This window comes from Balaenoptera musculus, chromosome 5, assembly GCF_009873245.2.
Source record: "Balaenoptera musculus isolate JJ_BM4_2016_0621 chromosome 5, mBalMus1.pri.v3, whole genome shotgun sequence".
NCBI classification, from domain to species: Eukaryota; Metazoa; Chordata; class Mammalia; order Artiodactyla; family Balaenopteridae; genus Balaenoptera; species Balaenoptera musculus.
Genome location: NC_045789.1, coordinates 47,600,587 through 47,627,646, shown reverse-complemented (window position 1 = coordinate 47,627,646; position 27,060 = coordinate 47,600,587). Strand labels below are relative to the sequence as shown.

General features: G+C 44.7%; 1 protein-coding gene and 1 long non-coding RNA gene across 3 annotated transcripts in view; one reads left to right on the top strand and one right to left on the bottom strand.

Moving 5' to 3' along the window:
* Nucleotides 1-27,060, top strand: part of SHROOM3 (shroom family member 3) — a 320,936-nt gene that overhangs the window by 288,746 nt on the left and 5,130 nt on the right. Inside the window, exons 6-11 of the mRNA XM_036853462.1 lie at nt 4,026-4,099; nt 8,137-8,680; nt 8,765-9,039; nt 10,081-10,590; nt 13,128-13,278; nt 26,779-27,051. Coding sequence (XP_036709357.1) covers nt 4,026-4,099; nt 8,137-8,680; nt 8,765-9,039; nt 10,081-10,590; nt 13,128-13,278; nt 26,779-27,051 — 1,827 coding nt within the window. The remainder of the gene's footprint in view (nt 1-4,025; nt 4,100-8,136; nt 8,681-8,764; nt 9,040-10,080; nt 10,591-13,127; nt 13,279-26,778; nt 27,052-27,060) is intronic.
* LOC118895899 lies at nt 17,568-23,605 on the bottom strand. 2 transcript variants are annotated; one of them, XR_005020048.1, is made up of 5 exons: nt 23,568-23,605; nt 21,323-21,389; nt 18,801-18,895; nt 18,372-18,530; nt 17,568-18,254 (listed from the first exon to the last, which is right to left on the bottom strand). It is a non-coding gene; the product is annotated as an uncharacterized LOC118895899 (long non-coding RNA). The 2 variants fall into 2 exon arrangements; XR_005020047.1 differs by lacking the exons at nt 21,323-21,389; nt 23,568-23,605 and having other exon boundaries at nt 18,801-19,795.

The following is a 27,060-nucleotide window of genomic DNA, read 5'->3' as shown; positions in this document are numbered from 1 at the left end:
ATAAAGCAAGTACCATATTTAGAAATTATTTAACGTGGGGAATATGATGCCAGAGGGGGGAAATATTTCAACGTGAAATACTTTATCTGCGCTGCTTTGCTCCTACAAATTCTGAAAATAGGTTATCATCCCCCAGATTGCAACTGCACCAAGACTGTGTTCTTAGGCTTCCTCCTTCATTCCCTGGCTCAGCAGCTGCACCGTGCCTGCCCTGAGACTGGTCCATGGCAAGGTCTGCCCCTCGCATCTTCTTCATACACCCATTATCTACCTTAGTTGTAGAACTAGTGAAAAACAAAATAAAACTAGTCTCCACATAATTATTGTGGTTAATATTTTAAGATATTATTATTTATTTGAATAAATTCCAGGAACTTTTACCATTATCATTAAGCTTTGGTGAACGTGTTAAATAACATTTTTTCTCATCCCAGCTTTAGAGGACTCTGAGAAATTAAGTGACCCTGTAGCAACTAAATCATCTGGCTGAGTTAAACCCAAAATATGGAGTCTGTTTCTGGTGCTGGCTCAGTCTGAGGCATCCCGAACAAATGCTGCTTGCTCCTGCCAGGCAGATGCTAATAGAGCAGGATTTTACAAGCTTTGGGCAAGGATTCAGCTCCTTTTCAAAAGTCCATTAGTGAGGATAGTTTTTGCTTCCAAAACAAGGTCAGCATGGAAATCAGTTTCTCTGTTTATAAAACTTGATCATTCTTGGGCCTGAAATGATGACTGTAGAAGGATGCCACCTTTTGTAGCCTGAGACCTGCTCAGACACTCAGCAAGCCCTGGGCCTCTCCTTAGCCAGCTGTGGTCGTCTCTGAACAAACAGCCTCCCATTCCCTCTCCTTTAATTCCTCTTAATTTTAAAGGTGTAATTGCAGAACAAATGGATATTAGTGATGGAGCTGAAGGGCACATCAAATTCTTGGCTATTTCCTACTTTCTGTGAGACATTAGAAAACTTAACTGTTTTAAAGTAGGTAGGCCCTGCAAAGCTGCAGGAAAAAATCCAAACATTTCTGCCTTGGAGATGGAAATTTACACCTGTTCGTTGGCATAGATCTAAAATATAGCAGAGGCTATTAAAAGAAACCTTTTGGAGAAAGAAGATTCATGGTGGGGTATTTTTTTTTTTTTCCAGATGCTGAGTTAGAGTCTTCTCTGGTTCTCACTGTATTTTCAGAGATCTTCATTTCTTATATGTCGCACATTCACCATGTGATGATGTGACAAACATTTGATTGCTGAGGAAATTGCTCAATGCATGGAACCCCACAATGTTGGATGTAGTTTTGATTCTGTAGGATGCAACTTGTATATCATTTTTAGGACCTCTCAACAAGCCTGGGGATAAATAACAGAATCAACTTTCCACAAAATGTAAAGTTACAAATAGCTACTAATAATCAAATGTTTACTATGTGCCAGTCACTGTACTGTGTTTTATAAGCTTAAAATTAATCCTACATCTATGCAAAGGAGGAGATACCGTTGTTATCACCATATTACAGATGAGGGAACTGAGGCACAGAAAGGCTGAGAAATTTGCCCAACATAGTGGGAACAAGGTTTTGACCCCATACTGTCTGACTCCAGAGGTTTTAAGTCACTATACCACGCTGCCTCCCGGTATCAAAAGAGACTGGGTGACTGGAGGGAGGTGAGAGTTAAACATCTTATATCTGAAAACTCCAGCCAGTGAATTGATTTCATTTTAACATTTATCAATTACTGTTATACATTTAACTAACATTTAAAATTTTTAAAAATGAATTTCTAATTCATTTTAGCAGATACTTGAAGCTGATATTACAAAGTAGATGAATATTGTCTTCATATTTCATTGGTCATAGAGATATTAGGATATTTAATTCAGAATCCAAAGGAAGAGTGTGAATCGGAATTGGATGGGATTCGGGTTTATAGTTCTAACTGTACTGTGCCTAATGAAGAATAAGAACTGGTATACTTTTAAGTCGGTCAGAAGAAGTTAGAGACGATTAACAAAAACAGACACTTAACAAATAAATGTTGGCATAACTCTATACCTGGTATTTCTCCCATTGCCACTGCTTTTTCCTAAATTGTCATAATAGTTTATACTTCTTACCAGTTTATAGAAAATCAAGTCTTCTTTGAAAGTGCATACGTGCCCAATCTAAGCAAATAAATGCAACAGGAATGTATCCTCCTTGGGCTTTCTACTAGGTTGGGAAGGCATTTTCCTTCTGTCCAAATGGTATTTCCATTGACAGGAGATGTAGAGAGTTCTCTCAATGGCCTATTACTGGGTCTGAGTTCTTTGATTTTATATACACCCACAGAAATATCAAGCTCATACTGTAATTCAAAGGAAATAATAGAGTAGAAATATACATTTGAACGTTACTAGGTTAGGAGCTTTAAGGGGACCTAGATAGGCTTTTCCAGTTAATTATTGGCGAAGCTGAACATTCATGTCAACAGAGGGAGTGGAGTGGGGAATGACTTTTTATTTTAACTTTTTATTTTATATTGGAGTATAGTTGATTAACAATGTTGTGTTAATTTCAGGTGTACAGCAAAGTGATTCAGTTATACATGTATCTGTTCTTTTTCAAGTTCTTTTCCCACTTAGGTTATTACAGAATATGGAGCAGAGTTCCCTGTGCTATATATACAGTAGGTCCTTGTTGGTTATAAAGGGACCATAGGGTTTTGCGGAGAGTAGGAATTCCCATTCCCTCTAGTGATGTTTGAGCAAATCAGAGACACATGGAATTCCTTTTTCTCAAAGCATTGACATCTGATTGTATCCAGCTCAGCCACCATTCAACTTAAGATTCCAAAGATCGACCTTAGGCTTTGAGGAAATCATGGTTTGAATCCTAGCTGCTTACTTAATTGTGGGTAAGATACTTATCCTCTCTGAGCTGCAGTTACCTCCCCTCTCCCCATTGTTATAGATTAAATTACGGAGGAAATGTCAGGTGCCTAACACAGCTCCAGGCACATCATTTGAGGATTATAAGGAGCTTGGCTGAGTGTCCAGCACACAGTAAATGCCGAGGAGGGGGAAGCTGCAGTTATTAATAATATTCAGGGCTGTTTCTTCTTTGGACCTTCTCCCACCCACGTTTGGCTCTTTTCATTGCTTCTTAGTACCTCTACCAATGATTGGGGGGAAAAAAAGAAAAAGAGAGAGAGAGTGGAGTGGGGTGATGAAAAGCATTTGGCCCTTTGGACAGAATAAATGGTGAAATAAATTGTTGAAATTAAGTTTAGGGCTTACATATGGATTTAATTTTCCTGTTTTCTACCTGTCTCCTATTATCATAAATAATTGAGAGTTTTATCAGTAGCAACATCATTGTCTTCATCAGGGACCTGTACATATGAACTGATTTTACACTAACAAAAACTGACCTACAACCCTTTCAGGAAACTAATATATACCCTTATTTAAAACAAAAACAAATAATGACTACCCTTGAAATGTCCCCAGTGTTATTGACATTACATGGGGGTGAGATGTTTTTCCCAGAGAGAATGTATTTCAACCTGATTACAAGCCAGATTCGTATCTAATTCTTGAGATTTTGCTGAATTCAGTAAACTCTCCTTTTCCTGTCATCTCCCATATTTCCCTATTGCTGTTTTGAAAGCTTGGCCCTTTGAATTAATTTTCATCATTATATTTCAAGTATAGGAGTTGTTTGAAGTCTGGAGATGATTGTTATCGGACTTCTCTTGTTTAGAAAATGTCTTTGTTAGGAGAGGCACCCAGTGAGGTAGACTGAGGTTCTGCCACTTGTGACCTTGGGAAAGTTAACCTCTTGGGGCCTGTGTCCTCATCAATGCAGTGGGATTAACAGTACTTCCTGGGCTTTGAGGATGAAATGGGTTAGTATGTAAGAGTGCCACCATGATGCCTGATAATAAATAGTGAACCTCCAATAAATGTTTCTTCTCCTTTATACCTCCACCCCCTTGGTAAATTTAAAGACCTGTTGGTAATAACACTGTGCCTCTTGTGTTTTAAGGATGTGCTTTTGGGGGAAAACAATGGCTTTGGTCTTGTGAAGGATCCATGTTATTTGGCTGGCCCAGGATCCAGGTATGTATCTGTATTTATGATGCCCTCTACCTTATGAATGCTGCTGGAGTTAAATGCTTCTGTTCCTCTCTACCAGAAATCGAAGTGTGATATTATGATGTTTCATAGTGTCGTGTGCCACCTCTTCAGTTTGTCTAGGCCATGGGGAGCTTTATTTTTTATTTATAGATGACTTTCTCTAAGAATGATACTATTCAAAATAGGTTTTGAATGTGTGCTATTGAGGCAATGGTTGACTTCCAGTAAGTTTGGCATCAGAATAGTTGATGGATATGCTCTTCTCAAGTATGTCCTCTGGCTCTCACACGTGGGGCCTCTCTTAAACGTGGCTGATCTCTTCTGGCTCTGTCCCAGAGGATCAGGTCTGCTGAATAAAGCAGTAGGGGAAGAATGAGCGTCATGAACAGCCTTCACAGAACAAGACAAACTTGCAGGAATCACCTGAAGTAAAAAATAAAGCTCTAAAGTCATTATTTTAGGCACTTAGAGATAGAAAATAGCAGGAAATTCATGTTTTAAAAATTGCCATCAAAATCATTTCTCCTTGGTAGAAAAAATATAATGGGCAATTTTTCAGAATTAGAATCTTTAAACTATTCACTTGGAGCATAAGAGGTAGAAATTTCCGAAGAGAGTTTCCTCTGAACCACATGCCTGTATGTAGTTTTAATGCAGCATTATAGGACTATCTACTGTCATCTGTTATTACTAATGGTAATACATTTAAACCCTCCCTACTACCGCCCATGATTTTTCAAGCCAGTTCCTTAATTTTTACTATGTTTCATTCAATCATTTTTTCTCTCTTTTTCTGGCATTCACCTTCTCAATAGCTCAACCTAATACTGCCAGCATGGTCAGGAAGTGGGTATTAGGTGACCTCCTTCACTGCCAAGAGCAGCCTTCTGTAGTTGGTCTTGCTCCTGGAGCTGTGCCTTAAAGTGAAGCAGTCAAGGTGAGGCTGAGGACTTTAGTTTGGCTGCATTAATTCAAAGCTAGAGACAAGGGAAGACTAACAGTGAACTAGAGCTCTGCCAAAAGAGAGCTGGTCTGAAGTCTAAGGTGAAACTAAAGTCAACCACAAAAAATCCAATTGCTGGATTCCAAAAAGGACTTGAATAGACATTTCTCCACATGGCCAACAGGCCCATGAAAAGATACTGCACATCACTAATCATCAGAGAAATGCAAATCAAAACCACGCTCATTAGAATGGCTACGATCGAAAAAACATAAAAGAACAAGTGCTGGTGAGGATGTGGAGAAATTAGAACCCCTGTGCACTGTTGGTGGGGTTACAAAATGGTATAACTGCTACGGAAACAGTATGGAGGTTCCTCAAGAAATTAAAAATCTATCGTATGACCCAGCAATCCCACTTCTGAGTATAAATCCAAAGAATTGAAAGCAGTGTCTTGAAGAGAGATTTTCATACCCATGTTCGAGGCAGCACTATTCACAATAGCAAAGAGGTGGAAGCAACCCAGATGTCCACAGATGGATGAGTGGATAAACAAAATGTGGTGTATGCATACAGTGGAATATTATTCAGCCTTTACAAGGAAGGAAATGCTGTCACATGCTACACCCTGGATGAACCTCGAGGACATTATGCTAAGTGAAATAAGCCAGTCATAAATACTTTATGATTCCCCTTGTATGAGGTATCTAAAGTAGTCGAATTTATAGAAAAGTAGAATGGTGGTTACAAGGGCCGGGGGAGTGGCAAAAGAAGAGTTGTTGCTTAATAGGTTTATAGTTTCAGCTTTGCAAGATGAAAATGTTCTGGAGATCTGTTTTGCAACAACATGGGTGTACTTAACACTATTGAACTGAACATTTTTTTTTTTAATTTATTTATTTACTTTTGGCAGTGTTGGGTCTTCGTTTCTGTGCGAGGGCTTTCTCTAGTTGCGGCGAGCGGGGGCCACTCTTCATCGTGGTGCGCGGGCCTCTCACTGTCGTGGCCTCTTGTTGCGGAGCACAGGCTCCAGACGCGCAGGCTCAGTAATCGTGGCTCACGGGCCCAGTTGCTCCGCGGCATGTGGGATCTTCCCAGACCAGGGCTCGAACCCGTGTCCCCTGCACTGGCAGGCAGATTCTCAACCACTGCGCCACCAGGGAAGCCCCGAACTGAACATTTTTAAATGAATTTAAAGTTAAAATGAATTTAAATTTAAAGTAGTAAATTTTATGTTATGTGGGGGTTTTTTTTAACCACATTAAAAAAAATGCTATGAAGGAAAAAAATGAGACTAATCAAACTTAATTCCTGAGTATTAAGATTCCTGGATACATGTCAATAGACGCTTGTCTCTCACATTCTATTATAAAAGAGACTGAAATAAAATCTTTATGATACTAGTCTTTATTCTTGGAAAACAATCACCAGGAAAAAGTATTCTCAACCAAACTAAGCATTTAACTCAACTATTACCTTCAGAAATACAGTTTTTTACAGTATGGTTCCTATAAACTAAGAAGATTAAACATAAACTAAAAATATTATATCAAGGTTTATTTGGGCTACATCTTTAAAAGATAAATATTATTTTATTGTGTATTTTAGTGATGTCTCCCCTTTTTAAAAAGCAAAATGAAGGTACCTGAGTTGGTCCTTAAAGCATCAGATTCCAGTTACTCCATGTCCTATTAGAGGCTGCTAAGTTTAAAAATAGTTCATGGCCTGCAGTCTAAACAGCAGTTGGGCACAAGAGACGTCGTTTGTTCAACAGACATTTACTGAGAGGGTACTTTGTGCCAGGGTCTGGGGATAGCAAAATGAATAAGACATGGGGGTAAAGAGCACCCCCAGTGAATCTCCTGCCCCTGGGTTTCTGGCGTACCCATTTGGGAACCCACCAAGAAGGACAGAATAGCCACTCTTGAATATTGACAGGTTTCTGGTAAAGAAACTGCTTCTAGATGAAAAGGATCTGTGATGGGAGGGGAGGGTATGCATCTGAGCGGAAGATGGGCCTCTTACTCAACCATCGGCATTTATAGTAAAGAAAAAATAATGGCAGGAGAAGAGCTGATTTGGTTCTTTGTGGTCTTTTCCTTCTTTATGCTGCTTTGCCCTCACCTGGCACTTAGATGATTTCGTGGCAGGCCTGTGCTGGGGCTCTGACTTGGGACTGAGCCACAGCTCTCTCAGGACACGGGTCTGTAAAATGAAAAATGCCATCTGCTCTCCAGATTCACTTGCACACTAGTCAGGGAGCTACAAATGTGGGATTTACAAATTAAGGTTGTTTTGCTGGAGATATTTTTATCCTCACATTAACTCTTGCATGGCAGGCAGGCGGGCAGTGCTGCAGACGTGTTTTCTTTGTTTTTGTTCTCCTTTTTTTCCTTTCAAACACGTTAACAAACGTAATGGAAATTGTTGGGTTTTTCCTTAGAGCCTAGAGGACAGCTGTTTAAACGACCATGCGCCCTCTTTGCTCGTTATGGTCAGTCTCTCTCTCCAGAGGTAACTGCTTATTAGCTCCTTAGGTGAGACTCTCCCTTTCCTTCTTACTTTCCATTTTAAGAAATGAAAACACTGGGAAACTAAGAGAAAGTTGTAAATAAACCCTTCAGATTCTGCGGCCCACGCAAATACTTTCCAAACAGACCTCCCCCGTGGGGCTCTCACCTGTGGAGAATGAGGCAGCATTCTTTTCCCCAGACTCAGGAGCTGGTTCCCAAACTAGTCCTAAAAGGAGCAGAAGAAATATACCTGCTCCTGCCTTTTATATCCTGAAGCCTGTCCTCAGAAGCTGCCTTGGATGGGGTGATGAGAGAGGGTTAATAAAAAGAAATGCCTTGTGACCCCAGGCTTGCCCTGTGACATTTTCCTGCAGGAGTTTATGCCTACCTGGCATCTCATTTAAACTTGGTTCTTTGTACGAGCAGCCAAGGGAAGACAGTGTGCAGCTTCTCCGGGGCTCCTTCTCCCCACCAAGTGCTTTTCCCGTCCACGTAAGGCACCCTGGGCTCAGCCTTTGCCCCTTCTCTTCAGAGCTAACCTATGTGTCTGTGTCCTGCTCCAGGCCATTCAGCTGTTCCAGCCGTGAAGAGATGTCGTTGCTCCAACACCATCCCAGCCCTCGTTGCGGGGTTTCGGGCTGCAAAGCAGGTGGCGGTGCCTCCATTCCCGGCAGGGGTCCGGGACCGCTGGACCCTCCAAGGCAGGCCTGCAGAACGCCTGGCCCCCGGCCCCTGTCCTCAGGAGCGCAAGGGCATCTCCCGGGCACCAGGGCTGCACCGCCAAGCTCAGCCCTGCCTGCCCCTGGCCCCTCGAGCTACTGCTCACAGGCCGCCGCCCAGCCCTGCACCCCAGCCGGGACCCCCAGAAGTGGCGGCCACCGGCCGGCCCAGCCTCCCAGCCCCGAACGCAGTAAGGAGGAGGGAGCAGGGACGCGGCGCTCCCCGCCCTGGGTGACGCGGGCCCACGCAGTCAGAGAGGACAGCCTCCCAGAGGACACCGCATCGCCTGGGTGCGCGAGCCCGAAGCACTACCCGAAGCCGCAGGCCCTCCCCAGCCCCGGCAGCACTTCCGACCCAGACACGCCCCTCGGGGCCCCAGACACGCCCCTCGGGGCCCCAGACACGCCCCTCGGGGCCCCAGACACGCCCCTCGGGGCCCCAGACACGCCCCTCGGGGCCCCAGACACGCCCCTCGGGGCCCCGGGCACTCTGGGCAGAATCTCCCTCCGGATCTCTGAGTCTGCCCTGCTGGCCTCCCTGCCGCCTCGGGAGGACAACGACGACGAGGTGTTCGTGAGGGACCTGCGCTCCACCGCCACTTCCGGCCCCACCTGCGAAGCGGCGGCGCCGCCGCCGCCCAGCCGGGAAGCCCCGGCCCAGAACCTGGACCTCTTCCCTCCGCCTCCCCCTGAAGCTGTGTGCGCGGAGCAGTGGGACAGCGAGGGCTACCGGGAGCCCCACGCCAGGTGAGAGCAGCCCTCCGCCAAGGTTAAGGTCTCCCTCCCCAGTGAGAGATTTCCACGCTCCACGCTTCCCAGAGCCGCCTCTGCTGGCCACTGGAGAGCCCTGTGGAGGTTTGTTAACAGGAGCCCAGCTCACGAAACTGGCACAGCTGTTCCATTTGTTGACCTTGGTGATCGTCATTTTAGTAGTCCTTGGGCGCCGAGGTGAGGTTCATTTCTGTGGACGTGGCAGGTTCAAAGGGTCCAAATAAACAGCATCCCTCTTCCCTGCCCAGAGTTCTGAACCCGTTAAGAAATAAGGCAAAAGAAAAAGGCATTCTGAAGACAAAAAAAATCACTTTTATTACTGAGAGAGCTGATCCTGGAGAATATGGCTCCTATCTGAGTATAAGTGGGCCTCCTGATACTGAGCCCCAAATTAAACAGGGGTGCCCGCCTAGTCACAGGCTGTGCTAGACACACACACAGCAAGCACACGTGGGAGCACGCAAGAGCAAGCCTGGAGGTAACCTTACTCTCTAAAGAGGCTGGACTAGGAATGGGCTATGGTCAGCTTCTCTTTGCAGAGTCACTCTCTGTCCATAGGAAGGAATAAAGAGTAAGGCTGAAGGTCATTAACGTTTAGGGAAGACCTCTGCTTGGAAGCCAGGAGAATGAGGAAGAGGCGTTTCCCAACACATACTCCCTAGGACAGCACTAAAATACATTGTCTGATAGCACCTTTGTCGTAACTTCCTCTAAACACCACCTGTTCCCTTTCACTACCCTCTGTTCACTTTCATAAAGCTCTGGAATCCGAGAGCAACATTCACCAAAACTGAAGTCCTGCTAGATCTGTCCCCCTTAAAAAGTCACACAACCTCCCTGTGACCAACTAGTGGACTTAGTTGAAGGCCCTTATGAACCCTGCAGTTTGTGGGGAATAACAACCCCAGAAACTCCTGATGTGTGTGGGAAGCTACAGCCCTCGTGTGCAAACGTCTCCCTGCCTTCCTTCACCCTCCTGCTGACTCTTCTCTTACCACTCTCTTTTAATATCCCTAGCAGCTCCAGCAAACTTGCCAAGGTGACAATTGCCAAGGAAAGGCCCATCCCTGGTGCAGCCCATTTGGTTGATAGTCAGATGCTGGCTTCCAGATCCCAGACTTCTATCAAGAGTTCAGAGGCCAACGAGACCGACCCACCCTCCACCACCAGTGCTCTGCCCCAGCCTCCCGGGCCTCTTAGCAAGCAGCCAAGCCCAGGGCAGCCACCCTCCATCCAGACCCAAAGCCTCAGCCACGACCCAGTCAGTGGGACTCAAAGTTTAGAGAAGAATGTCAGTTCTGGTCCTCAGAAGACCTCAGAAGACATGAGAACAGAGGCTCTGGCCAAGGAAATTGTCCACCAAGACAAATCTCTGGCAGACATTTTGGATCCAGACTCCAGAATGAAGACAACTATGGACCTGATGGAAGGTTTGTTTCCACGAGATGCTAATCTGCTGAAGGAAAACGGCATAAAGAGGAAGGCCACGCAGAGAACCGTCAGCTTCCCAGGATGTGAAGCTAAGAGGTAAGTCCCTGGTCATGTCCCCAAAGAGACTTAAAATTGAACTCTTTCCATGGGGGTGATGGTGAGTCTAGAACTGCTTATCTGAGGTTTTCCTGCTTCCAAAGATCCTGACCCCAGACTGGCATTCCATCTCAGCCTTAGGGGAATGGCTCTGACCTACCTTGAGTTGTTTGCCCAGCAACAAGTAGTAATAGTAATTACTGTTTATACCTGTCGTTCATGTTCTCTGCGTCAAGCATTATACTCTTTATGTAAACATTATCTCATTTAATCTTCGCGAGAACCTTCTGAGATAGCTACCGATTTTATCTCCATTTTACAAATGAGGAAACTGAAGCAGAGAGGAATGAGAACCGTGCCCAACTGAAGTCATAGATCATGTGAGTGATGGCATCTGCGCGCTCTCAGCGCTTATACAGCGCCGCTAAAAACTCAGCACACATGCAGCTGCCCGTTCTGCCAGAGTTGCCCTTACAGAGCCCCACATGGGTCAGTGGTGAGGGAGGGGCAGGTGGAAGTGGTGAGCACACAGGGGCCTCCCCTCGGCCGAGGTGAACATGGTCTTGTAAAAAGCGTGACAGCCTCGAGAAACAGATTGACTTAGTCCGCTGACATTCACCTTTGAAGAGGTAGCGTGGGCGTCTGCTCGCATCCTGAACATCACGAAGGGGCTGAACAGGAGTGCACCCGTGGTCTTGTTCAGCCGTGGGCCTGCACCTGAAGCTCCCTGAGCAGCGCATTCCCCGCCCTGTAACGTGCGTCCCGGCGCCTGCCCACAGCCGGTGAGAGGAATGTGAACGGTCTGTATTTTTCCTCCTTTTGACTTCTCCCGGGTTATTGCAATATTTTCTTGCATGTTTGATTTCCTTAAGGGTCGACTACGGGAGAGATTTAGAATGGTTTTTATTTTCTTTTAAATTTTCAGTGAAAACTATATGGATCAATAGTCCGGAGCTCCAGTTAGTGGCTTCCAGACTAAATAAAAGCAGAGAGCATTCCATCTAAATTTGGGCTTGCATTTTAGAGATTTCCAACTGATCCTAACTAAATTACTAACAGGAACGCTGTGTTTTGAGTTGCAGGGGAGGGGAGAAAGGAAAGAACTGTGCGGTACTTACAGGCTATCTGATAGGTTATCGGAGGCTCTCCTGATACAAGCCCTCAGCAGTCACCTTGTCCAGCCCCTCCTTTTTCAGATGTGGCAAACAGAGACTGATTGAGGAGAAGTGACTTATCCAGGGTCATGTGTTTAGCAAACACTTCTTAAGCACCTACAATGCGCAAGGCAATCCACTGGGTACACGAGGGACCCACAGTTGAGTTTCTGTGGATGTGACAGTCGGTTCACCACGGGTGGTTGTCCTCCAATCACTCGCTATAGGAAGACCAAAGTAATTTACAAGTACATGCTTAGAAAAGCATTTCCTGGCATTATCCATGAGAACATAAGTTTAGAAGTGAAATGGTCATGTAGCTTTTGCAGCACCGAGAGCTTCCTAAGGAAGTGCAAAAGGATGGCATCGCCATCTTCTGGTAAAAATGAGCATTGTCCTTGTTGTACATGAGACTGCGCAGATAGCCATTGTGAGGTTTAATCAGATAGATGTCCAAGAAGCCCATTTGTAAGGCAGTAAATATATGTTGGGGGGGACTATATCAGAAGACCTTTTCCCCATCTTTTCAATTAACTGGATTAATATGACTGTACTGTTTAGAGGAATAACCCCAGCAAGCGGGAAACTAGTAAAAACACCTTTTTGGTGGTTCTTTATTCCATAGTAAAATGATGGTCTAGATGTTAAACAATGTCACAAGATTACCTCTCCTAGAGAACCTAATTACGTCCATAGAGTCATTTATTCAGTGAGTAGGGCTTTACCTATAGAGTATGAAAGGCAGCTTGATTATAGTAAAACAAAGAACATAGTTATCAGGTTCCCAACTTCCAGTTTGTTCTCCAGCCTTGAAATCCCCCTGCTGTGTAATCAGTGAGTAGATTTTACATCTTGTATTCGTTCACTGTTGACCAGCAAGCTCCAAATTCCAGGCTTACATAGAGCCTCAGGCTTACATGAAAAGGAAAATTGGTAGGTGTCCAAGCAACAATTATAGTAGGCATCAGAAACATTATGGGTAACATGGAGGAGAAGGAAATAATTAACCTAAAACCTGAGATTAGTGCAGCACCTTGAAAATACTTTCACAGTGACTAAGTCGTGGTTCCCTGTTGTCTTTCTGTGAAACAGGGAGTCAGTATCATTCTATTTATCAAAAAAGGAGAAACATGCAGAGAGGTTAAATGTCCGTAGTCCTGACTCCCACTCCCCTTCCCAATATTGCCCTTGGTGGTTTTCCATCCCGAGTATGCTGGCTTCAAGAGCCCCACACGTTACTAGGCAGTCACCAGTAAATACTTATTAGTTCATCCTAACTTCTGGGAAGATATTGAATATAATTTTTTTACACATTCCCGAATGGACAAACATATGGTGAAATTAAGCTGCGTGTGGCTGTACTTTTTGTTCTTTCTGACCCAGGAATGAAGACAAGGAAGCAGTGGGCATGTTGGTCAACTGTCCTGTCTACTACAGCGTGTCTGCTCCCAAGGCCGAGCTTCTGAACAAAATCAAAGCTATGCCAGAGGAAGTGAATGAGGAAGAGGAGCCGGCAGACATCAACGAAAAGAAGGTAAGGAAAGAAATGGGGGCCTTTGTTCTGCTCCCCCCAGAAAGATAGTCGAGGTCCTAGCAGGGTTGTTGGCCCCTTTCAGCAGGAGGGGAAAAGGCCTGTCACATCACCAACCTCGCCAAACCATCACGAGGTTCTCGACTTGCAGGGCACTTGGAGCAGTTGCCTCACAGCTCTCCTGTTATTTTTGTTTTTACAAATGACAAAAGTGAAGGTTAGAGGGATTAAGGTATTTCCTACAAGTCACATAGCTGCTTCCTGGTCTAACACAGGGACCCCAACACCGTTCTCAGCAGCTGACCAGCCAATGCCAGTGGTCTGCATAATTTTCATTTCATGTTTCATGGTCAAAAGGAAAACTAGAAAACCTAGAAACTTTAAGGAAAGAGAGACCGATTGTCAAAAGACACTTCCAAGAAAAGGAAATGTTCCTCTTTAGATTGTCCAACTCTCTTTGCCATACCTCAATAAACAGCTTGAAAGCACAGTATTTTTTTTTTTTTTTAAATTAATTTTTATTTATTTATTTATTTATGGCTGTGTTGGGTCTTCGTTTCTGTGCGAGGGCTTTCTCTAGTTGTGGCAAGCGGGGACCACTCTTCATCGCGGTGCACGGTCCTCTCACTATCGCGGCCTCTCTTGTTGCGGAGCACAGGCTCCAGACGCGCAGGCTCAGTAATTATGGCTCACGGGCCCAGCCGCTCTGCGGCATGTGGGATCTTCCCAGACCAGGGCTCGAACCCGTGTCCCCTGCATTAGCAGGCAGATTCTCAACCACTGCGCCACCAGGGAAGCCCGAAAGCACAGTATTGGAATTTAGTTGTTAGCATGTGCTGCTCCTGCAGAAATTTTAAATTATTTATTTATTTATTATTTATTTATGGCTGTGTTGGGTCTTCGTTTCTGTGCGAGGGCTCTCTCCAGTTGCGGCAAGTGGGGCCCACTTTTCATCGCGGTGCGTGGCCCTCTCACTATCACGCCCTCTCTTGTTGCGGAGCACAGGCTCCAGATGCGCAGGCTCAGTAGTTGTGGCTCACGGGCCTAGTTGCTCCGCGGCATGTGGGATCTTCCCAGACCAGGGCTCAAACCCATGTCCCCTGCATTGGCAGGCAGATTCTCAACCACTGCGCCACCAGGGAAGCCCTAGAAATTTTAAATGTAAAGCATTTTAAGAATGACCATGATGCTGCTGTCTTCCCATCTGCCATGGAGAGCTAAGCCCGGCTGTGCCCACAGGGGAGAAAGTTCTTGCCCGGCTGCTTTCCCTGCAGCCCCAGATGGGCTGCCTGCCACTGTGCTCACAGCTCTTCATACAACTCAGGCCTGCATGCTGAAAAGGAAAGGACTCTGTTAAAGCTTGCCTGATGCTGAGCCGGGAACGTAAGGGCTTCTCAGGGGTGCCAATTCCAGGAGAAACTTTCTTCTGTGATTCTGTTTCGTTTATTCTATACTATGTGTCCTAAGCTCTCTTGTTTATGTGTTGGAATGAGACCACAGGATAGAGACTGTGGGAGCAGGGAGCAATGGGGCGGGAGGATTTAAGGATTTTAGAAGCACCTCCGTCAGTGGTGTTCTTCTCCCTTCTACAGTCCCAGCCTCGCTGGGCTCACAGTGCATGGCTGACCTGCTGATACGACGCAGCTGCTGTTAGTAACGCATGCTCTCCCAGCCCAATTTCCCCATGTACACGCCTGCTTCATAGCACGCCTCCTGGCTCCCGTTTAATGGGATTGGGGGGAAAAACCACATTGCTATAGTCTGTCTATATTTATCCCAAAGAGGGAGCTATATAAACACCATTGTAAGTACCAAGTTGCCAGGACATCTGTAACTGAACATTTTACGGTTTTTTGTTGTTTTGTTTTTTGCACGTAGACATACCCTGCTCTACAGTAGCAGTGTGACAAACTACTTGTTGCTTTTTCCTCCCCATCTTAATTTTACTTTTTAACTGCTTTTTCATCATTTTATTATCACTCTCTCTCTCTGAGGATTATGTGGCAAGAAGTATTTTTAGCCTGAGAACACGAAGGAATAAGAGGATTAGTCCTCACGGGAAATGACAGTAGGTACCATTTGTCAAGCATTTCTTAATCCCGGATGTGGGCTATGGTTTTTTTACTTAGTGCCTTATTACCTTCTTTACACAAAACTGCTCTGACGCCAATATTGTCACATTTTACACTGAAGTAATCAGAGTGAGCCAGGACAAGAAGAGAAGGAGGGGGCATTCAAGACAAAGGGAACAGCGTGGGAGAAGAGGTAGTTGTGTGAAAAAACAGGGGGAGTGCGTATGTATTGAAGAAAGATACTTCCAGGAGGTCTGATATTTGGGAATGTATTATAAAATAAAGTCTCATGATTAAATTAGAAATTACCAAATTTAGAGAATAACAAAGAAAGGCCATGAATGGCAGGAGACAAGGCTGGGAGGACCCATGGGGGCAGGTCATGGAGGTCACATGGGGCTTTGTCTGAAGTGCCAAAGAGTTTGGATTTTACCGTGTGGCAGTGGAGAACCCTATGAGATTTTTTTGTTTCAATGAACTACAGGTTTATGAACGTGTAATAGAATTTATGTGTCACTTGCATTTACATATCTGATCTGGAAACAGAGAAAATAGGCAGGCTTTAATTAATGTTGTTGAAGGCATCTATTAATATATTCAGCATGAAGTTGAAAATGCAGTTCTCTTCCCAATATATAACAAGCTTTTTTTCCCCCTAAGGATGGTTTTAAAACATGATGCTTGGTCAAGATGGTTCTAAGGCAGAGTGTAGCCTTCCACCAACTTCTGCAAAGTAATAATTTGTTGCCTAATGTTTAAAGTTAGTAAACCTAAGATGTATTTCTACGCGTGAAACTCACTAAGAGTCAATGGAAACTAGAATCCTGATTTATTAATATTTTGAAACTAGCATTTCCAATAAGTTCTACTTTAATATACTTTTTATTTATATATCCTAGATGATGAATTGTAATATTCCAAGTAAATGTTAAGTATTACTTAAAATATAAAACAATCAATCACTGTCTGAACTTCTGACATACATAAAATCTAAAGACAGTTTAATACTTAGGGCTTTCAATTCTTTGGCCTAACCCTGCCATATCTATTAGGCAAAAATCTGCTTAACCAGATCTCATGATTCTCTATTCTGAAGGCCAAAAAGGCTTTGGCTTAGAGACTTAGTGGAATATTTCAAAAGGCAAAAAAAATCTATTATTCCTGAGAACTGGCTTTCCCCAAGAGATCATTAGTGACCCAGATGGTTCTCAGCTGTCTATTTCTGTTGCTCTTGCTTCATTCTTAAAGTTTCAAGTTTTCCTCTGGTCTGTCTTCTTTTCAGCCTGAAAAACTTCCTTTAGCATGTCTTTTTTTAAGCATTTGTCTGCTGGTGACAAATTCTTTTAGTTTTCCTTCATCTAAGAATGTCTATATTCTGTTGTCATTTCTAAAGAATTTTTACTAGATATGGAATTCTGGGGGGTTGACTATTCTTTTTCTTTTAGCACTTTAAAAATGTCCCATTTCTTCTTGCTTCCATGGTTTCTGATGAGAAACGCACAGCCGTTGAATACTTGTTCCTCCTATATGCAATGTGTTGCTTATCTCTGGCTGCTTTCAAATTTTTTATCTTTGATTTTCAGCAGTTTGGTTATGATATGTATGGGCATAACTTTCTTTGATTTATCCTGTTGGGGTTTACTAAGCTTCTTGATTATGTAAACTTATGTCTTTCACTAAATTCAGGATGTTTTTAGCCAGTATGTCTTCCAATATTTTTTTATGTGCTAATCTCTTTTTCTCTTCTTTTGGGACTCCAGTGACACAAATGTTAGACCTTTTGATATTGTCCTGCAAATCTCTGAAACTTTGTTCATTTTTTTTTTAAGGCTTTTTTATTTTTGATTATTTATTTATTTATTTTGGCTGCTTTGGGTCTTTGTTGTTGCACATGGGCTTTCTCTAGTTGCGTTGAGCGGGGGCTACTCTTCGTTGCAGTGCGCGGGCTTCTCATTGCGGTGGCTCCCCTTGTTGTGGAGCATGGCCTCTAGGTGCATGGGCTTCAGCAGTTGCGGCATGCAGGCCCTAGAGCGCGCAGTCTTCAGTAGTTGTGGCATGTGGGCTCTAGGGTGCGCGGGCTCAGTAGTTGTGGCTCACAAGCTCTAGAGCTCAGGCTCTGTAGTTGTGGCGCACAGGCTTAGTTGCTCCGTGGCATGTGGGATCTTTCCGGACAAGGGATGGAACCCGTGTCCCCTGCATTGGCAGGTGGATTCTTAACCACTGCGCCACCAGGGAAGTTCTGTTCATGTTTTTAATGTTTTCTGTCAGTTCATTCAGATTGGATAATTTCTATTGATCTATCATCTTCAGTTTCACTGACTTTCCTGCCTCTATTCTGCCAGTGATTTTTTTTTAATTTTCAAATATTATAGTTTCCGGTTCTAAAATTTCCATTCAGTTCATTTTTTGTAGTGTCTGTCTATTCATTTCAAGAGTGTTTACTTCTACCATGCAGCATAGCTACAAAAGCTATTTTAAAGGCTTTGATCGTCCCGTTTGGGTTATCTCAGGGTTAGCACCTGTTGGTTGTCTTCCCCTGAGAGTTGCTCACATTTTACTGGTTCTTTTCATGCTGGGTAATATTGTACCTGAACATTTTGAGTGTTACGGTGTAAGTCCTGGGTTCTGTGAAAATCCTCTGAAGAATGCTGATTTTTCATTTTGCTTTAGCAGGCAGCCTAGTTAGGTTCAGGCTACAAGTTCTGTCCCACCTCTGGCTGTTGGTTCCAGTGTCAATTCAGTTTTCAGAGCCTCTGCTGTCTTATATGTGTCTGTCCTACACAGGCACCTTTCAGGGCTGAGCCTGAGACTTGGGTGAGTTGTTCTGTCACAGTTCAGTTCTCAAAGCCTTCGCCGTGCTGCTTTGGGTCTGTCCCACACACGTGCAGCTTGAGGGTGAGCCAGGACCTAAGGCAGTTCAGACACCGAATTAGGGGGTCTCCTTTTCCTGCTTTCTCCTGTCCAGTATTCCCACCTGAGCCCCCCGCCCCGCACCGCACCCCCAGCTCCCAGTGGCCCCTTTACCTGGGCCTCTGGCTAGAAATAGGACAACGAGTTCTTGTGGTGTCACGGCAGCCTGCACGGACGTGCCATTCTGCATGGCTGGGACTATCCTCAATAAGAGAAAAATAGTGGGGATTCGCCTCACAGTCTTCGGTCCATGGGGTCATTGTCCCAGTTCCTCTGGACAGAAAGAAGGGTTTTCTCTTGGGGTTTTAAGTGCCTGTGCCACCACTGCACTGTGCACTCTGCAAGGAGAGTCACTTCGGGGGGGCAGGGCTGGGAGAGGGGGGGGAGAAAAAGAGAGAAGGAAGAGGAAGAAACAGGATTCCCCCACCTGCTTTATCTCACAGAAAGCAGCATTTTTGCTGCCACACCCTCTGTGCAGTTCAGCATTGAGGCTATTTCCAGGGCAGAACCAGAACATGAAAGGGGGAGAAGCAGGAAACTCACCCCTGTTCTGGGTCGTACTTCAGGCGTGGCTCCCCTCCCCGGCGCACTGCCGCAGCTAACCTTGCAGAGCCCTCTTCAGGGTCCAGGGGTGTTCGCTGTAGGAAGGAGGGGAGAGAGGCTGGCGTGGGCTCCCGCCCTCTGGCCACCGTCAGTCCCTCTCCCGGGGTTTATCAGCGGGGAGGGAGATGCGGTGGATTTACATTTAGGGAAGCTGTGCGTGCAGCGAGACGGGAGGAAGAGAGGGTAGTTGGGAGGGAGTTACAGCCGCCTGGGCCAGGAAGTGACGAGGCGGGCCTAAGGGAGGTGCGGTAGGCGCAGTGAGAAACACATGGATTTAATTTGTTTTAAAAGGAAGCAAAAGGGACAGAATCCGGTAGCAGATTGGACACGGAGCATGGAAGAGAGGGAGGAGGAGGGCTGGCTCCCGAGTTCCTGGCCTAGGTGACTCTGGTAACAGACACAGGAAAAACAAGGAGGTCATCCGGGGAGGGCGGAGGATGCTTTGTTGAATTTAAAGAAATATAATAACGTTTCTTGTGTGTCAGAGATTCCTGTCACCCAGAACCAAGAGGCTGAACAACTTTCTAGTGACAAGCCTTCCCGAGAGGAAATGAGAACCGCTCCTGACAGAGAATGTGCTAGAGAATATCTGAAGGGGCACTCAGGCCCCCGCAGCCTTTCTGCTTTGATCAGGTCACACAGCGTGGGGTGCAGGTTTTCTCGGGACAGAAACTGCCCCTGACTTCTCTGTGGGGTGAAATGCAGCTAAAGAAAACAATCACATGCTGCTGCCTGGCTCGTCACGCTGAATGTCTTTATCTAGTCCCAGTTTTTACCAGCTGGAGCCTGAACTCCACTCTGTCCCCAAACCCCAGCCATGCGGCTGAGGGTCCTGAATTACTCTGTTTAGATCAAGACAGGCCATCCGTCGAGGCCAGCTGTGTGTGTAAGGATGTTATTGGCAACCCTGTCGGCACAAGTCCTCCAAGCAGAACGCAAAGCAGTGTTGTGGGGGGTGGGGGGGGGGTGGGAGTTGGGTATGTTCCCCTAGGGGCGTCTACCCAAATGGCTGGTGTGTTCTTCCAGGTGTTGCCTAATCGTAACGACAGCGCGACACAATAACAACTGGAATGTGTGTAATACTTGTATATTTTCCGGAGTGCTTGCACACGCTTTATCGTAGCTGAGCCTCACAACACTCCTCTGAGATGTTTTAACGTAGCGATCAGAAGCCTGAACCCTGCAGCCGGAGGACCTGGATTTAAAGCCTGGTGCTGCCGCTTTCTAGCTGTCTGGGCTTGGGCAAGTGACAGAACCTCTATCCGCTTCCCTTTCCTCATCCGTAAAAGGGGGATAATAACGGTACCCGTCTCTTCGGGTTGTTGTGAGTAGTAACCGAATAGGAAAACACCTAAGTAGTGCCTGGCACAGACAGAGAGCTCTGTAACTAAACATTACTATTAGTTATAGGCAGGCATTCGGATGCCCTTGCAGTGGATGAGAAAACAGACGCAAAAGGTCAGGTGACTGGCCTGACTGTGAGTTTTCTGTCAGAGCTGGGTCTCCTGACTCCTGGTCCAGTGTTTGAGCTGGTGCTGGAGCAGGGAGGAGGTGGGACAGGACCCAGCAAGATTTCCGCATGCAGATGGTGAGGTGAGAGGGAGGATCTGTTAAGCCATGTTTACAGAGAGAACCCTTATAAGTAGCAGCTCACGCAGGGTGAGTTAACACTTTCTGCCAGATAAGAAGTGGATACATGTCAATCAATGATTTTGCAAATTAATTAGCTCCTGAGAGACTAATAAGTTATTTTTTTTTAATTGAAACACCTCTTCTCTCTCCCCATTGAATTCTATGGGTGTAAGTTGGTAGTTTTTTTTGTTTGTTTTTTTTTGAAGAGATCTGCCTGGCATAGAAATGGCTATTTAATACAGCGAACTTTCCCTTGCTGCCTTCAGTTACTCAAATCCCTCTTAACTACATTTTAAAATCCAAATCTCCATATTTTAAGGGCTTGGTCAATTTGAAAGATTCAAATACCATCCAAATGTACAACCTTTGAGCCAGGAGTGACTGGTGTCACTCAGTGATACTGGTATAAGCAGATATGCCGAGCTGTGACGTATGACATTTACAGCCCAGCCAACAGCTTTCGGAAGTCAGACTGACTGCCGCAAAATGTATATTGGTTCTTCCCACAGAAGCCTCCCTGTATCACCCCTAGACATTTTCATCTTATTCTGTCCTTCCTTGTCCCCTGAAGCCCAGAGTACACATCAGCTCCTGTACAGACAGACAGGCTCTGGTTCTTCTGCCACTGTTGATGTCTTTGAAAACCAAAACAGAGCAGGCGCCAAGCGCTGACCCCACTGTCCTGGGAGCGCACAGGGACCACTGCACCTGCACACCTCGTATGAAGGGGATAACAGCTAGCACATGCTGAGGAAAGAGACAGTAAGCATCCAAACTAAAAGTGACTCCTCATTTCTTAAAAAGATGGCAGAGTAGAAGGATGAGCTCACCTCCTCTCACGAAAGCACCAAAACCACAGCTAACTGCTGAACAGCCATCAGCGAAGAAGACTGGAACCTACGAAATAAGGTATTTTACATTCGAAGACAAAGAAGAAGCCACGACAAGATGGTAGGAGGGGCGCTTTCGCGACATAATCAAATCGTATACCCACCAGATGGGGGACCCACAAACTGGAAAATAATTATATTGCAGAGGTTCTCACATAAGAGTGAGAGTCCTGAGCCCCACGTCAGGCTCCCCAGCCTGAGGGTCTGGCCTCGGGAGGAGGAACCCCCCAGAGCATTTGGCTTTGAAGGCCAGCAGGGCTCGTGTGCAGGAGCTCCACAGGACTGGGGGAAACAGAGACTCCACACTTGGAGGGTGCACATAAGGTTTCACGTACACTGGGACACAAAACAAAGCGGTAACTCCATAGGAGCCTGGGCTGGACCTACCTACGAGTCTTAGGGGGTCTCCTGGGTGGCAGGGGTCAGCTGTGGCTCACTGGGGGCAGCAAGGACACTGGTGGCAGAGGTCCCAGAGAACATTGATCAGCCTGAGCTCTCTGGGAGGTCACCATTTTGGCATCAAGACCTGGTGCTACCCGACAGTCTACAGCCTCCAGTGCTGGAACGCCTCAGGCCAAACAAGCAGCAGGATAGGAACACAGCCCCATCCACCAGCAGACAGGCTGCCTAACGGTGTACTGAGCTCACAGCCACCTCTAAACACCCCTTGACACGGCCCTGACCACCAGGGGAACAAGACCCGGCTCCACCCACCAGTGGGCAGGCACCAGTCCCTCCCACCAGGAAGCCTGCACAAGCCCCAGGACCAACCTCACCCACTAGAGAGCAGACACCAGAAGCAAGAGGAGTTATGATCCTGCAGCCAGTGGGAAGGAGACCACAAATACAGAAAATTAAACAAAATGAGATGGCAGAGAAATGTTCCAGACAAGGGAACAAGATAAAAACCCACAAGAACAACTAAATAAAGTGGTGATAGGCAACCTACCTGAAAAAGAATTCAGAGTAATGATATCAAAGATGATTCAAGATTTCAGAAAAAGAATGGAGGCACAGATCAAGACGATACAAGAGATGTTTAACTAACAAAGAGCTAGAAGATTTAAAGAACAAAGAAACAGAGATGAACAATACAATAACTGGAATGAAGAATACACCAAATAGAATCAATAGCGGAATAATTGAGGCAGAAGAATGAATAAGTGTGCTGAAAAACAGAATGGTGGAAATCACTGCGGCTGAAGAGAATAAAGAAAAAAGAAAAGAAATGAGGACAGCCTCAGAGACATCTGGGACAACATTAAACAAACCAACATTTGCATTATTTGGGTCCCAGAAGGAGAAGAGAGAAAGGGCCTAAGAAAATATTTGAAGAGATTATAGCTGAAAACTTCCCTAACAGTTAAATACAGCGAGAAAGGAAACACTCAAGTCCAGGAAGAGCAGAGAGTCCCATACAAGATAAATGCAAAGAGGGACATGCTGAGACACATATTAATCAAACTGACAATAATTAAAGACAAAGGAAAAAATATTAAAAGCAACAAATAACATACAGGGTACTCCCCATAACATTATCAGCTGATTTTTCAGCAGAAGCTGCAGGCCAGAAAGGAGTGGCATGATATATTTAAAGTGACGAAAGGGAATAACCTACAACCAAAAATACTTGACCCAGCAAGGCTCTCATTCAGATTTGATGGAGAAATCAAAAGCTTTACAGACAAGCAAAAGCTAAGAGAATTCTTAGACAATTTGGTACCACCAAACCAGCTTTACAACAAATCCTAAAGGAACTTCTCTAGGCAGTAAAGAAAAGACCACAACTAGAATCAAGAAAATTATGAATGGGAAAGCTCACTGTATGTAAAGGCAAACATAAGGGTAGGAAATCATCCACACACAAATATGACATCAAAACCAGCAATCGTGAGGAGAGTACAAATGCAGGATATTGGAAATGCATTTCAAATTAAAAGACCAGCAACTTAAAACAATCTTGCACATATATAGACTGCTATATCAAAACCTCATGGGAACCACAAAGCAAAAATCTACAGTAGATACGCACACAGAAAAGAAAAGCAATCCAAACACAACACTAAAGATAGACATCAAATCACAAGAGGAGAGAACAAAAGAGGAAGGGAAGAAAAAAGATCTTCAAAAACAAATCCAAAACAATTAACAAAATGGCAATAAGAACATACATGTCGATAATTACCTTAAATGTAAATGGATTAGATGTTCCAACCAAAAGACATAGACTGGAACGAAATAATGCCATTTGCAGCAACATGGATGGACCTAGAGATTATCATACTAAGTGAAGTAAGTCAGACAGAGAAAAACAAATATCATATGGTATCACTCATATGTGAAATCTAATTTTTAAAAAATGAGACAAATGAACTTATTTACAGAACAGAAACAGACTGATAGATATTGAAAACAAACTTATGGTGACCAAAGGGGAAAAGGAGCGGGGGGGGGGAGGAAGGGATAAATCAGGAACTTGGGATTAACATATACACAGTACTATATATAGAATAGATAAGCAACAAGGACCTACTGGTATAGCACAGGGAAATCTCAATATTCTGTGATAAACTATATGAGAAAAGAATCTAAAAAAGAATGAATATATGTATAACTGAAATACTTTGCTGTATACCTGAAACTAACCACTGTAAATCCACTATACTCCAATAAAATTAAAACAAAAAAAAAACCAAAAACAGGGTCTGCAGAGGAAGGACTGAATGGGCTAGACCCTGAACCTGATGGCTGTTCAGCTGTGTCCAATTCTTTGACCCGTCCTTACCCATCAAACCCTGCTCGCTTGGTGGCTGCCCTTCCAGCACTGCTGACCCGTAACCTTTAATTAAAGCCAGGACTTGGACACGTCAAGGACATTATGAACCCGACTTAGATTGAAGGAGCCTGAGAAAATTAGTGCACCGAGTTCAGTGGAAACTCAGAGGAAGCGTTCTCCCCTCTCTTCACCACTCACCCCATGTGAGGACAGACTTATCCTTACTGGTTTATGCTCATTTGCAAATTAAAAATCACATCTATTCCTTAAAATGCCAGCTACTGAGAGCCATAATGAGGATTTTTAGAATGGAGTTCCTTCTGGAAATGACACAATATTAGTTTCAAAAGAAGTCATGTTTATAGGAATAATGGAAAACATGAAGCTGTTCCCTTCTTTTCTTTCTACTCTTTGGTTTTTTTTTAAAAGCCTTTTGTAGAAAGTATACTTCTCAAGATGTGAGGTTGAAATGGATCCCAAAACGTTGGAATAAGCAGAAGGCCTTTTCCTGAGGTTGAAGTGATAAGAATGTTGTTGCTTAGTTAACTAGCTCTTGGATTTGGCATAACCTGGTTTTCTATAAGAAAGTACCCTCCGGTAACATTCAGAGTGGCAAGCCTAGGAAATGCAAGCTACGAGGCTTAAAAACTCCTGGGCTGACTTCATGTAGATGTCAGTCTCTCTCATCGTCTATCTGAAAGACAGGAATGGTGACATTTGACTTGTGGAACCCTGTCCAGCAGGGATACTGGGAGATATAACAGCAGGTAGTATTTATTTTCCCTCCTTCTCTCCATTCCAGTATCCCTGCCATTCTCTTCATAGGAACAGAGAGCACAGTGCAAGATCATCACCCCCGCTGGGTATTTTCCTGGAGGTATCTAGCAGGTTATCTTGCAGGCAAATACCATAGCTGCCAGCCAGAATTGTTTTTTAGAAAATGGTGAGTTTTCCAGGGGAGTATAAGGAAAATTAAACAATATTCTCTCCCACCTGCATTCTTCTGAGCTCAGACTCTTCCGTTAAGGAATAATATATACTGTACATTGTTTTTTTTCCACTACTAAAATTGTCTTTTGTATCCACTTTGTCTTAACTGCTTGTAGAAAGCCAAAGATTATAACCCATAATGAGTCGGTGCAGCAGATGGGAATGTTTTAAGCCCCCTTCAGTCTCTGGGATTAGGCGAGTTGAGAAGACAGTAAGATGTCACCATTAAAGCCAGAACTTGAACATTTCAAGGACATTGTGAACCTTACTTAGTTGAAGTACCTCTGGTAGTCCAGCTCCAAGATGGGCAGATGGTGGAGAAATAAATATTTTCCTTATCATTGTGATTATTGCATTCTCTGGTGCTCATGTTGAAGAAACAGTACACAAAGTTGTCAGTACCCTTCAATTTGGTTATTCAAAAATGTTTTTTTCCCTTTTTTTCTTCCTTTAAAATGAAGATTTACTCTAACGTAGAAATTGTGATGCTTTGTTTTCTTCCAACTGAATTCACACAGCTTGGGTTTATGTATACATACACACACACACACGTATATATACATACATGTAAATTTTGAGCTGGAACCTTGTTAGTGGTAAAGAAGTAGGTTTTAACCAAAAAAAGATGTTCTTTTTCCATACGGCTACCTCAGGCGAAGAGAAAATGACTAAAGAGCCATGGAGTCTAATTTCTCTTGCAACAAAGTAAGAGTAGACACTTCATATAAATGAAGTCAAAGTTGAAACCATTAAGACCTTTACTTCATTCCTTCAGTTAAGCATACTGGGTATTTGTGTAATCCTGTTTCATAGTATGGAAATTTGTAAGTAAGGTGGCAGATTACATAGCCCTGCTCACTGGAGACAGTGGGTGCAGGACAGAACAAGGGACTGAATTCTGAGTAAAGGTCTCATGAATATTTACAATGGTTGTACAAGGGTAGCCCCGAAGTCAGGCTGCCTTGAGTTCACGGCAGCCCCGCCCGCCAGTGTAGGTGTCTTAGCCTCGCTTCACCTCCCTAAGTCGAAGTTCCCTCAGCTAGCGCACTATGCAGCTAAAGTAGTATCTACTACAAGGCAGTTGGGAAGACCAGGTGAGATAATCCATGGACTTTCTCGCAGTGTTTGGCTCATGGTAATTCCTCCACGAATGGTATCTGTGATTAATACTCAACTCAGCTCTGTGATCTTAGGCAATTCCCTAATTCCTTTGACTCTCGGCTACTCCACTTGTTTAACAAGAATATTTACCCTGCCTGCCTACGGTATTGTTGTGAGGATCAAATGAGAACACATATTGAAAAGACTTTTAAAAGTGAGTAGTTAACAAACCAGTTGGGAAGAGAGCGCTGTACACAGCACGACACAACTGGAAAACATTCCGAGGCAATGTGTAATCACGCATTGGCCTGTGAGCACTGAACAGATTCAGAGAAGGCAGTTGTAGACATTCAGGGAAAGGAAGGAAGATTGTGGCCTTACGTTGGGGGCAGTCCGTGCAGAGTGGAGGGGGGCCTCCAGCTGAGCCTCGAAGACAAGACAGGAAGGATGCAGCTGGGAGAAGTGGATCCTGCCCCCACTGACCGCTCAGCTGGCTAAGTTTTGCTGTGCGTCTCCTCTCTCGTTCCAGGCGGAGTTGATTGGAAGCCTCACCCACAAGCTTGAGACCCTCCAGGAAGCCAAGGGGAGCCTGCTGATGGACATCAAGCTCAATAACGCCCTGGGGGAAGAGGTAGAGGCCTGGATCAGTGAGCTCTGCAAGCCCAATGAGATCGACAAGTACAAGATGTTCATCGGGGACTTGGACAAGGTGGTGAACCTGCTGCTGTCCCTCTCGGGGCGCCTGGCCCGCGTGGAGAACGTCCTCAGCGGCCTTGGTGAAGACGCCAGTAACGAGGAAAGGGTAGGCCGC